Source organism: Hipposideros armiger, unplaced genomic scaffold (genome assembly GCF_001890085.2).
Source record: "Hipposideros armiger isolate ML-2016 unplaced genomic scaffold, ASM189008v1 scaffold_71, whole genome shotgun sequence".
NCBI lineage: Eukaryota > Metazoa > Chordata > Mammalia > Chiroptera > Hipposideridae > Hipposideros > Hipposideros armiger.
The window spans coordinates 2,259,197-2,272,633 of NW_017731421.1; the positions used below are offsets into that span (position 1 = coordinate 2,259,197).

Here is a 13,437-nt window from a genome sequence, read left to right on the forward strand (position 1 = left end):
AATAATAAAATATATACACATATTGATGAAAATACCTTAAAAAGAGAAGTTAATTTTGAAAAACAGTGGAGGGGTAATGATACCCGCATGCAAAACAACTTAGGTTTAACACCAAGAAATAATCGGTATGTCACTTAATATAATGTTTAAAGGGGTTATGTCAATACCTCATTTTGTTTTTCTTTCTCTTAATTTGGAAAAAAATGAGGCTTATTTTTAAGGTAATAATGCCTTAATCTGAAAAAAGAATGGGTGAGAAGTTCATAATATGGCTCATTTTACTGAATTTCCTAAAAATAAAATTTTAGTTTGCAAAAAGTCTTATAAAAGGAGTCACTTAATTAACAAAGGTTTTCTTTTGAAGAATGCACCTAAAAAAGCCCCAGGGGACATTTTGTTTCTTAGCACAAATTCCAAATTTGCCAGCTCAGTATTTGAAGAGGGCCGCCGTTACTTTAGTCCTCTATTCCCAGAATACTGTCCCCAGAAAATACCCTCTGTGGAAACAACACAGCCTCATCTGCAGTCCCATAAATAACAGAATTTGATCCTTTACTTCTCAACGTCACTGCCCCCAAACCGCAAGCTCTCCAGTCATCCTAAGGCCTACGTTTGCCTTAGTTTTAGCAAAAAGCAACATCTCGCCCAGGACAGTAAGATGATTTGAGACGCGCCGACACGCTGTACTTCGTAAAACTTTGCAGCGGGTAAGTCAAAGTGGGCACCGCGGCGCCGGGCACGTAAACGTTCCATGAAGTCGTAAGATGACTGCAGCCTCACAGCAGCGGCACGAGTTTCTGGTGGCCTCGGATGGAGGGCCGGTTGCTAACTCCTAACACTTCCCAAACTTTTAAACTGACATACCCCCATTAGCCGGAGTTGACGAACGTAAACCCCTGAGAGCCTCGAAAGGCTTAACCCACCAAAAAATCCGTCACTTCCAACTTTACATGTTAAAGGGCGGAACAATGTTGCGTGCTAGCCTATTCCCGGGTTCTTTTATTGCAAAAACGGAAGCAACGGCTCACCCTGGAGGGGAACGGAGCCCCCGCGACGCTGCGCCATGTTCTCTGCGGGCCGGGGCCCCAGCGCCCGCTTCCCGCCGGGTCTGTGTGCGTCACCGTCCGCGGGGCGCAGGACCCGCGACACTCCGGTCCCTGCCCGCCTCACGTGACGGCCAGGCCCGCAGCGCCCGGCACGCCTCCCGGAGCCCGAGGCGCTCCACCGCCTCTCCGCCGTGCGCCCCGCCGCGGCCGCTTACCTGTACCCCCAGGTGGGCAGCAGGGCCTGGCTCAGGTGCGCACGCAGCTGCCCCAGGGTGGGCTCCGTTTCTGGCATCTCCAGCGGCCAGGTCCGCTTCTGAAGCCGCACCCGCAGCTTCATGGCGGCCTCGAACCAGAGGCGGCGACAGTGACGACGGCGCGGCCGGACAACTCCCACCTCAAGCGGCGGCGGCCCCAAAACGGCGACGACCGGGACTGGAGGGGTGCTGAGGTGTAACGGAGAGAAGGTCCCCCCCTCCCCCCACGGCGGCCGCGCTGCGGGCGGGCCTGTGGAACCGGAACACTCAGCCCCTCTCTTGAGGGCGCCCCCTGGAGCCCACCACGCGAGCGGGCGGCTGGCTGCCTGCGCAGAGCCGGGGAGCTCGGGAGCTTGGCGATCGACGACTCGGCGCTCAACGGCGCCACCTGGGAGCTCGAGGAGCCCGCTGCGCAGGCGCTGAGGCTGCCGCGGGGTGTGTGGGTGGCGCGGCTCCTCCACTCCTCGGCGGTGCCCTCTCCTTCCAGGTGTACCTGGGGAATGTTAACCCTGAAAGGGATGCTGCAGATGACACACCTCGCCTCTCCGCAGGGTTAAGGTGTGCCTGGTTCTTACCCCATTGCCTCCGTGGCACTCAGCTCCTGCGGCATCTGCTCTGAGAAGCCTTAGGTTGCGTTCAGGCTCTGGGCATTTGCTCCTGTTCCAGCAAAATGTGAAACAGCTTGTGGTCAGTGATCTACGTCGGAGAGTATATTAGTATCCTGTTGCTGCATAACAGTCACCCCAAAGCTTGACAGCTTAAAACAACAAGCATTGATTGCTCCATAGTTTCTGCAGGTCAGGAATTTGGGCCAGGCTTGGCTGGGTGGTTCTGTGTTGGTCTCGCATGAGATTACAGGCAAGATGTAGGCCAAGTCTGCAGTTATCTGGAGTCGTGACTGTCACTGGAGGATCTACTGCTCGTTCACGACTGTTGGCAGGAGACGTTATTTATCCACTGCATGGACCTCCGTATATGGCCACTTGAGTGTCCCCATGACATGGCATCTGGCTTCCCTCAGAGCAAGTGGCCCCCAAGAGACTAAGGCAGAAGCCATAATGTCTTTTATGATCTAGCCTCAGAGGTCACATACCACCACTTCTGTCGTATTCTATGGATCACAAACCAACCGTTCAGCATGGGTGGATCAACCCAAAGGCATGAATGCCAATCGATAGACAGAGATCATAGGGTGCCATCTGGAGAGGCTGACTACCCTATAGGGTCTGACAATAATGATGATGATGATAGCTTAGATGAGGGGGAGAGTATCCAATGTTCATCCCTGTATAATAGCCATTGTCCAAATCTTAAAGAGTTGAATAAAGTTTCTCCCAATAGGTGGCAGTACTTGCCCACATCCTGACCTTCATTCATGAAAGAAACATGTATTGATCACCTTTATGCCAGATATTATCCTAGGTGCTGGGGACTCAAAGATTGAAAAGACATGTTCCTACTGGTACAGTTTACAACTGAGTGAATCAATCCTTGTAGTAGAACGTAAAAAGTGTCTTTGTTTATGAAAGAAATAGGAGAAAGTCTTAGGGATTGGGGGACATTAAGGATGTTTGCTACGCCAGTAGCGTTCTTTAGTGGCAAGCCATATGGGATTGAGGAAAGGTGGCAGGCTCAGGGTGGCTCAGTGTGGCCGGGGTCAAGGACATAGTGAGTACATCCCCAGGTACAAAATAGTCGTGGACTAAGCGAAGGATTTGGGACACATTCTAGAATGTATGGGAAGCTATTGGAGAGTTTTAAGTAGGGGCGTCTTGATCTACCAGGGTTCTTAGATCTGAGCAATAGAAGCTACCTCAGTGACTAAGCAGGAAAAGAACATGTTAACATGATACTGGGTAGCTCGGGGAATTCTGGGGAGCACTGGAGAAGTAGCTCCAGGCTAAGCTTCCAGGAATGACGCTCAGAACCATGCTGAAGAACTGGCCCGATGAGGAAGCTACCACGACTAGGATCACTGCTGCCACCCCACCCCACCCCTCACTGGAGGAGGCCGCAGTCACTGCTGTCACCGCTGGGGAATGGCTGCCACCTTCAAATGCCACACGCTTTTGCAGCCTCCTGCGCTAACAAAATGTCAGGTTTCCCACAGAGGCTTTTCCCTCAACTTGCTCACTTCTAAAGCAAAGGTTGATAAAGCTGTATCTGATTGAGGAAGACCAAGTCCCATGCCTGAGTTTGGCTGCAAAGGAGACTGGAATTCGGGGCCCAAACTCCTTCCCTGGGGAGGTGGGACTTAAAAGATTGGAAGGCTGTTCAAAAGATTGTAGAAAGCCATGAATCTGACAGGTGTACTACAAAGGGCATGCATGGGTCAGATCTGAAACGTGACCCTATCACGGGTAGAGTGTGGGAGGTATATTAATTAGATCAAGGGTTCTCAGCCTCATTCAGCACTACTGGCATTTGAGGCCTCATAAGTCTTTGTTATGGTGGATTATCCTGTATCTTGTAGGATGTTTAGCAGCATCCCCGGTCTCTGTTCACAAAATCCATGTAGAACCCCCATCTCTCAGTTGTGAGAAGCAAAGATGTCTCCAAGCTTTACCAAATATCCCCTAGGAGGCAGAATTGCCTTGAGAACCACTGGATTAGAGACCATCTCTGTTAGGAGGCTCTTTTGGAAACAGAGAAGAAAAAAAATGAGTGGAATGACAGTGGGAATGGAGAGAATGGGATGGACAGGAATGATGTTACAGAGGTAGATATAATAGAACTTGAAAATGACTATGTTTGGAGGCCGTATTAATTAGAATATAGCTTCAGCTGCTCTAACAGAGATCTGAAATAATAGTGACCTAAACAAATGTAAGTTTATTTCTCTCTGAAATAGCATTCTTGGAGAAAGCAGTACAAGGCTCGCATGGTGGCCATCTTTGGAGACCATCTATCACAGTCCACCTCTTAATACTATGTAAGCCTGGATAAGTTACTATCTATAAAAATGAAAAAGTAACAAAAATATATCAGACAGTTGCGTTGTAAAGATACAGTGAAATAACATCTTTTGTTTTAAGCCACTGCATGTGCGGTCATCTGTTCCTACAGTAGAAAACTAACCCACCTGGGATCATTGTCTCAATCCTTGGCCCAATAAGCTGTGAGCACTGGGATAGCAGAAGTAATCCAACCACAGGAGTGCAGGAGGGTCCTGGAAGAGAGCCAGAGCACTCCCAAGAAACTGCCAGGATTTAAAGTACTCTGGAAGACTAGTCTCCAGAACTTCAAAAGTCCACGAGCTTGTTACATACCCCTTCTCTTAACCATCTCCCTCCTTGAGATTTTTTGTTTCTTTTTTGCAGGATGTCACCTTAACGTCTGCAAGCAAAAGGCACTGCAACTTTCAAAGAATTCAGAAGTTTAAATTTCTTTTTTTGGTGGACCGTTTGATAGAATACTACAAAAGGATGATGTCCCTCTTCTGTGGGACTCTATTCACTGGCTTCCTGTATGCTTTTTAGAACAGTTTTAGAGTTAAAGAATTATTGTGAAGACTTATATACTGCATACCCAATTTTTCCTATTCTTAACATTTTAGATTATTATGGTACATTTGTCATAATTAAGGAACCAATATTGACATTTTTATTAACTGAAGTTCCATATTCTATTTCCTTAGTTTTTACCTAATATCCCTTTTCTGTTCCAGGATCCTATCCAGGATACCATATTACATTTAATTGTCATGTTTCCTTGGGCTCCTCTTGGTTGTGACAGTTTCTTAGACTTTCCTTGTATTTTATGACCTTGACAGTTTTGAGGATTAATGGTCAGCTAGTTTGTAAAACGGCCCTCAATTGGGACGTGTCTGATATCTTCTCGTGATTTGACTGAGGTGATGAGCTCCTGGGAGGACAACTGTTGGGAAAGGACCAGGAAGACAGTTTCCAGGCTCTCGGCCTCACGTGGAAAGGTGCTGGCTCGGTTATTTGATGGCCATTAGCTGCTATTGTTTTTCATATAATTGCCTCGGCTGCGTTAGCAAGTGCGGGTGTCGTGGATGGTGCAGATCCTGCGGATCCTACTTCCTGTGTCTCGCCCGGGCCGCCAGTGAGACTGGTGCAGGAAGACCCCTTGTTGGGGTGTTGACGGATGCTCGCTTCTCATATCTCAACCGGCCGACATCGAGAATATAATATAGTGGTATGAACCTCCTATCTGTGGCTCCGGCGTTGTTCCTTTTCGGCCTCACCAAATCCTGCGTTCATCTGCCGGGAGCTGAGCCCCAGCATGAATGACAACAACTCCTTGTGGTGAAGAGCCATTCGCATCACGTCATATCAACAGTACATACTATCGATGCGACTTCTCACTGTTGGTGAGAACCCCGACCAATTGGCTTCTCCACTGTAAAGTTACTCCTTTTTCCTCCTTTTCATATCGTCTGCATTGGGGAAAAGCCACTATCTGCAACCCACACTTAGAGACTGGGAGTTGTGCTCCACCTCCTGAGAGGTGAAGCGACTACATCAATGATTTAAATTTCACCACAGGAGATTTTGTCTAATCTCTGTTTATTCAATCATTTGTTTATATCATTTTTAACTGGGTTGTTTGTTTTCTTAGGGTGAGTTTCCTTTAGTTTTCTGGATAAAAGTTAGTTTTGGTGCTTGAACCAGCTGGAAACCACTTTCTTTAATCTGCCCAGTGACCCCCTACAGTCTGTTTACACTGCACTACTTCAGAATGCCTCATCCCCTTCCCCTTATATCTTCTCCCACCAAGTGGATTTGCATGCCTCTAAGCTACCTGGAATAGCTTTCTACCTGGAATACCTTTCCTTCCTTTTTTCTAAGCAGAGCGTGTTTCTCCTATCCTTTTGCTCCAAGAGCACTGGGAGCCTACTTTTCAGTGTTACCCATCATATCACAGTGCAATTATTTGTACACCAGGCTTTCTCCAGTCCTAGATTATGAGTTTCTCAAGGGGAAAGGACAGGTCTTAGCTATCTTCAACAGCCCGCAATCCCCACGTCCAGTGTCAGGACTGGTTAAGCAAGATTTAAAATGATATATTCGCATTTGTCTCTGAGTTCTTAATATATCTGTTTGGAAAAGTAAGAGCCTCATTCTGTCTCTACCAGGGAAAAGTCAGGTTGGCCTTCGTTTGGGTGTTCTCTTATAAATCCAACTTATTTTCCTGCATCTGAGCTTTTCTCTACATACCAACAGTCCATGATCTTCAGTCTCAGAATCACCTGGTGAGCATTTTAAAAGAGAGATTGCTGAGTCCCGCCTCCCGAGGTCTGGAGAGAGGCTTGAGAATTTGTATTTCTAATGATTTCCAAGTAAAACTACTGTGAAACCTTTGGGAACCACTTGTCTATACCATGTGGTCTTGCTGTGGTTGTTTTGAGCTTTTTTGAAAACACTAAAAAGACTTTGAGGTAGCTGTGCTTGGTGAGAAATTGAAACGGGCCTTCAGAAATGTTGAGTTGAAATGAAAAACATGCAAGTTAGAAAAAGAATCTTCAGAAGTTGTTGAAATGATTAAAATCCAATCCATGGACCAAATGAATATGTCTGGAACCTATTGGAAGAAATAAATAAAAATATTCTTGGAAAGCAAACTACAAGGTGGCATAGGAGACAGGGATGAAGTCAGAGGGAGAATTAAGATTTTCTCAGTTTGATCTGTACATCGGTGTTGTTTGGCCCTTTTACCAAGAGAATGTTTCACATATTTATTGGGTAATTAAGAAAAATATTCTTAGGAACAGTCAAATCTCATCCTCAAAGGGAGTGCTATTTTCTACTGCAAAGGCTAAAGAGAATACTTGAATATACTTTGTTTCCTTCATTCTCAGCTGAAACCTGTCAAGGGACATTGGCCATAGTCTAGAGACATTTCTGTCACAACTTGGGTAGGAGAGAGTGGTGCCACTAAATTTAGGGTAGAGGCCAGGGATGCTGCTAAACATCCTACAGTGCATAAGATCGCCCCCTACATCAAAGAATTATGTGGCCCAAAATGTCAGTAGTGCCGAGATAGAGAAATTCTTGTCTGTTTGAATTGGACTCACACCAGTGGTTCTCAGGCACTTCCAAATTGAATCACACTGTCATCTTGTTTGCTTGGTTCCATAATATCCCTCATGTCTCTAAAAAGTCATATGTATATGCATTTAAAATTTAGCATGAATTTAAATTCACTTTGAACTGCAAATAATAAAATGTAACTTCCTTTTAAATAACTGATAGTAAGTGGAGGTAAGTGGGCGTATTTTTCAGAACCAGGAGGGAGTCATGGCTTTAATCATTCCTGAGTGGGAGAAGCTGTGGTCTGAGTCAGTCATCGGTGTCCACCCAGAAACATCATCACACAGACTTCGAGAGAGTGCGGCCTGGGACAGAACTGGGAAGAGAGGGGCAGATGCTGCCAGGTGGTGGGACAACTCTGCCAGACATCTCCCCAGCCCTTCTGGAGTGAGCTGTAGGGTCACTGATCTTTCTGAAGAGCCACACAAACTCCAGGCAACTTCCTCTGGTCAGGTATAAACTAGCAATTACACAGATTCAATTAGCAGCTTGAAAAACCAGATGTGCTACCTGGCAACAGCATCTGTCTCTCCCCTCACCTTCCACATCCCCTGGGCTGTGGGTTGCCCTTTAGTGACCTTGCTAAAAAGGCAGCTTAGTATAGTGGTTAAGAGCATGGATTTCCGGAAGCGGAACACTTGTGTCCTGAATCCTGGTTCTGTAATTCACTAGCTGTGATGCCTAAATTCAGGCAAATTACTTACCCTCTTAATTTCCTCATCTATAAAATGGAGATAATATTCGTACCTCATATAGTCTTGGCGGGGATTTAATGAATTCATATATGGAGGCTGGCCAGACCATAACAAACACTCAATAAATGTTACCTCTCATTTTTCTCTACCCCATATATCCCACTTCAGGGATTCCTTTTAACCAGATTTTGCCAACACAAAATGTTGGGGGGCGGGAGCGAGGCACAGTGAGGTTTGGGAGCTCAAGGTGTGTTTTGCCCTAAAACTGCCCTATCTTGCTCATCTTTCATATATACATAATCCCCGTCCCCTCCCACTTTTGCCTGCCACAAAGAATAACATAACTTGTCTTCCAAGCTCAAAACTGATCTGGTATTCAGATAGCTTCTTCCTATATGGGAGTAGCCCAGATATTCTAGAAACCAACAGCCAGGAAGCTCAGTGCCTTAACACTGTATCTTGACATCTTTCTGAAATGAACAAGCATTCTACCTAGTTAATTATGATTTTTCTTTTGGAGTTTTAATTAAAGGTGTCCCTTGATCTGCAGAGACTAGTCGCTGTCAGCCATTAGTAAGTGAAATCATTAATCTTGCATTCCGGGTTGCCCTGGTTGATAAGCTGGACACACAGGCGTTCCCAGCAAACTCCAGTTAAATCTGAAAACCTAAAATAAATAATGAAACGGGATATAGTGCTGCTGGCTTTTGTTGTTTTTAGTAATGAATTTGGCACATTTGCCCTAAAACGGTTCCTCGAACAGGAAGGAAGTCTCGGGAGCTGACGTCATGGGTCCATTCCAAATGAATTGAAACAGACTAGCTGCACTCTCTTCTTAAATCATAGTTTCCTAAACTCCAATTATTTGAGCCCCCTTTTCCAAAAGTATTCCATGTCTCACAAGTACTATTATTTCTTTTTTTCCTTATAAATCAACCACTTCTTTTTTTTATTTAATTTTATTGGGGAACAGTGTGTCTTTCTGGGACCCATCAGCTCCAAATCAAGTAGTTGTTTCAATCTAGTTGTGAAGGGCACAGCTCCTTGGTCCATGTGGGAATCAAACCAGCAACCTTGGTGTTATAAGCCTATGCTCTAAACTCCTGAGCTAACTGGCCGCTCAATCAACCACTTCTTAAACTGTATATAAATTTGTTTAAAAGGGGAAGCTATTTAAAGGGAAAACTTTTATTAATTTCCAAATAGAGGGTAAATGTAAAAAATAAATACCATGAAAACTAAACTTTGCACATTTCTTTAAAATGAAAGTTGTTTAAATTATGAATTTAAAATAAAAATAGAAAATATAAGTAATAATGCATCTTATTTGTTGACACTGTATGAAATACAGTGTGTGCTAGCTCATTTCGTTTAATTCTCACAATGACTCTTCAAAGTAAATGTGACTCCCCTTTTACTGAAGATGGCTCTGAGCCCCAGAGGAGTGAGTAAACTGCCCAAAGCCCCAGCGTTGGTGTGGGCAGAGCAGGTCCATGTGAGGCAAGAGCCCTCAGGGACAGCAGAACAGTCCTACATTTCACATTCTCTCTCCTCATGCTTCATCCAGGCCACCCTTCCTGAGAACTCTCCCCAAATCCTGTGCCAAAAGCCCCAGGATATACAACAATGACTCAGGTTTTCACCAGGACATGGTTAATCTTTCAGGTCTTTGGTGACAATTAGAAAAATGAATATTTGTCTTAGGAAAGATGACGTTATTTTAGTTTTCAGCTTTCTTGTAAATCTAGCAGGTCCTATGCAGCTGGTTAAAGGATATGAGGTGCAAATAGGAAGCTGAATAAGATCTAAATCTTTCTAACAGAGAAAAGGAATGGGGGCAGGAGTGAGGTGGGGTGCAGGGGAGGTAGGGAGAGCCAAGAAGCTGCTCTGGGGAGGAGAGAGAAGAGGAAACCCAGGACCACAGAGAGAGAGAAAAGAGAGTGGAGACCAGTGCTGCCAGCCAGGGAAGATTCTGAGGAAAGGACAGGTACTTTATTAATTTTCTCCCATGTGATGTGTGATGTCGTTCATCTTTTTCCATATCTGGTTCTGTATTTCTTTCTCTAATTCACTAAAAATAATCACAATACAATTTCAAGTGTTCACCTGTGTTGCGCCTGAAATTCTCCCACATCCCTCCCGGGCACCACACGCACCATGGGAAACTGCCTCAGATGATCTCGTCCATTTCTGTGGCTTTCATTCCGCCTCTAGGACCATGACTTGGAGATTTCTATTTCCAGCCAGCCTCTTCCCAGCACTGCAACTGCCCACCTGCCATATTTCTGCTCTTCCGACATTGCAGACACTCTGGCCCACCTTTGCCCTAAGTGCTCTGCCTGACTGACGTCTAATGCTCAGGTCTCAGCTGACATATTACCTCCTTGAAGAAGTCTTCCTGGACCATCCTAACAAAGTAAGCACACCTCCCCCAGTTACGTCACCCTACCAATTATAAAATGACCCCACCAACTGCATCCCCTTATTTCCTTCATAGCACATATTACAATCTATAGCTTTTGTTTATTTTGTTATTTACTTATTTTGTATCTGCAAGAACATCAGCTCCATGTGGACAGAGATTCTGTCTTTTTTGTTCAAGAGGACCTCGCACATAGTAGGTGCCCAATAAATATTTAATGAATGGATTGATCTATGATTCTTGAGGTGTGTCTGCAGGCTCATAGCACCATTGATAGGCCACATACTAATGAATACGATGTTATAGCACTGTACAGAGTTGATAAGCACGTTCTCATATATTATTGCTAAGTTATTACTGAATGTTTGTGTCCCCCCTCCAAATTTATATGTTGAAATCCTAACTACCAAAGGTGATGGCGTTAGTAGGTGGGTCCTTATGTCACAAGGATGGAATCCTCGCAATAGGATTAGTGCCTTATAAAAGAGGCTCCACGTGAGGACACAGCCAAAGATACCAGCTATGAACCTAGAAGACAGTCCTAACAAAAATGTGACCATGCTGGCATCTTGATCTTAGACTTCCCAGCCTCCAGAACTGTGAGCAATAAATTTCTGTTGTTTATAAGCTATGTGGTCTTAGCATACAAGCTTAGCTTCACTTAGCATAGGCTGATCTATAGCATTTTGTGATAGCAGCCCCAACGAACTAAAACAGTTACCAACACTTTTTTTCACCAGAACCTATCAAGGTAGATACTATTTTTATCTTCATTTTAGTCCTAAGGAAACTCAGGTTAAATAGGCAAATATAACTGGAGGTACACTAGAGGAGAAAACTGCTAAGCTGACAGAAGTGCAGACAGTGCCAAGTGAACGTCCCTGTTTTTCCTACTAGGGTGACCAATCTTCCGAGTTCTCCTAGGACTGCCCTGGTTTGTGCTGAAAATCCTGCGTCCTGGGAAAACCGGGACGGTTGGTCACCCTACCTTACCCAGAAAATTGTAAATAAGACACTAGACACTTCGTGCAATTAGATCCCTGGCCATTTAAAATGCAATGACTAAAACATGGAGGATGGCAGTGGGGCTGGGGTTTAGAATCTAACGCTATCACCACGTTCCATAATGCATAGTAGGTGAACCCACCCAGCTTCCGAAGAAGGCTGGGACAGGAAGTCGTTAATAACCTTCTGTAAAGGAGCGGACACTTAAAGATGTCATCTGTGCTCTTGCCCTGGAAGATAAAGATGGTAACTAGGTCAGCCTGGTTATCAAGCCTAGTGCTTTCAGACTGAATCTGATCCACTAAAAGTCCAGAAGGTATTCCAGGCAGCAGTGGATACTGCAGGCACCCTGACCAGGAGAAACCAGCTTATTGTCCCAGAAAGGAAATGTCTTCCTCTTCCAATTCAATACAATTGGACATCTTTTTCAACACATTGGAAGTCTTGACTTAATCATTCTGGTAAAGTAACAATTCGTGTGTGTGTGTGTGTGTGTGTGTGTGTGTGTGTCTGCAGGTAGTTAATTATTGCATAGGTGGCATTGTCTGCTCATCTAGGTAGAGACTGTAGTGTTCATTCATGCCATTGGGTAATTGAAGTGAAGCAATTATGCATCATATTTTGAAAGAGGCATTAAAAAGCTCCACCACTAGGTGATTCAGACTTAATTATCTTGCCTTGTCTTTGCAGCAGCTGAGTTCAAGGCTCAGGTGGAGAACACATCGACTTCAAAGGCAGAGGGAATCGAAGGTGCTCCCCAGCTTTGGACTCTCCCTCTGTTTGAGGTAAGAATCATGAACAAACTTCAGGTCTCTGCCAGCACACGCTCTCCCGACGGGGATTAACCTCTCGCTGGAGACGTCCCAGATCTGGCAGGACACCTTGAACAGGCAGCTGTCACATAGCCTGAGTTATTCTTGTCTGCCTCGGTTTTTCTATTTTCTTTATGTTTATGTCACCCATGCCCACCCAGAAGGCTGGGAAGAGCTCTAAGAAAGAAAAGAGGGTTGGTCGGGACCCTCTTGGACCCGTTTGTATTGTTCAGCAGTGCTAAGAGGGTTGCTCAAGAGCCTGGACTTATTTTTGCTTCCATTCCAATGGGGAACCCGGCACAGTGGCAGAAAATTCTAACTTGTCCCTCAGCCGGCATGGTGAGGATTACAGAGCCGCTGTGATTTCTGTGCTTTGGAGCCAGGTCTTGAGCCATCTCAGTGACCAAGATCCTGCCACAGCAAACAACCCTCCCACTTGCCTGAATTGTTGAACTTGTCTGTGTTAAGTATGAAGTTCGGGGGAAAAAGAGTTGGTGTAAATTTTCAAGCCCCTGGTCATTACAGATCTTGATATGTGGGCTGAGTCCCTTGAAATATTCTCTAGTTCTTCCCATATTCCAAACCTGTTGGTTTAGACTTTTTTACATGCATTATGCCTTAACAATTACATTGGAATATTCTTTTCTTTTTTTTTTTTTTAGATTACAATGTTCTTATAGTCCAGGCTTCCGTAAACCAACTGAACTTAATTTTTCAACTTTTGCCTCTGTTTTAAAGGCTACATTTCATTCACTCATCACTTCCTTTTTTTTAAGTGGCGAAAGTTTATTAGGATCATATACTCCCCACTCATCACTTCTTTTAATCAGTTTTTTCAGAATCTGTCCAAGTTCTCCTCCGTGAGCGGTAGTGACAAATTGATCTGTCTCAGAAATGTTCTCAGTTGTACCAGAGTTTTCTTATTTCTAGTCATCGGAATGGCTCAGGAAAGGGCCATCTAATTTAGAAGAGTTATTCTGTCCATATATTGGTATGAAATTTAATGACTTCAGAGGCTTTGGATCTTGGAAAGAAGCAATTCCTCAGAAGCAACAAAATAGGTAACTCGCTGGCAGGGTTTTTAAATCATCTTGGATCTCTTCTTTTAAAAGGCAGCTCACCTTGCCCTTACTTGTCAGCCAAATTA

General features: G+C 44.7%; 2 protein-coding genes across 2 annotated transcripts in view; one reads left to right on the forward strand and one right to left on the reverse strand.

Annotated features, from left to right (window-relative positions):
• Positions 1-1,787, reverse strand: part of FBXO7 (F-box protein 7) — a 35,481-nt gene extending 33,694 nt beyond the window's left edge. The window contains exon 1 of the mRNA XM_019642581.1: positions 1,262-1,787. Coding sequence (XP_019498126.1) covers positions 1,262-1,383 — 122 coding nt within the window. The 5' untranslated portion in view covers positions 1,384-1,787. The remainder of the gene's footprint in view (positions 1-1,261) is intronic.
• Positions 1,788-12,189: 10,402 nt separating this feature from the next.
• Positions 12,190-13,437, forward strand: part of BPIFC (BPI fold containing family C) — a 37,014-nt gene continuing 35,766 nt past the window's right edge. Inside the window, exon 1 of the mRNA XM_019642585.1 lies at positions 12,190-12,263. The gene's annotated coding sequence lies outside the window, so the exon portion shown is untranslated. The remainder of the gene's footprint in view (positions 12,264-13,437) is intronic.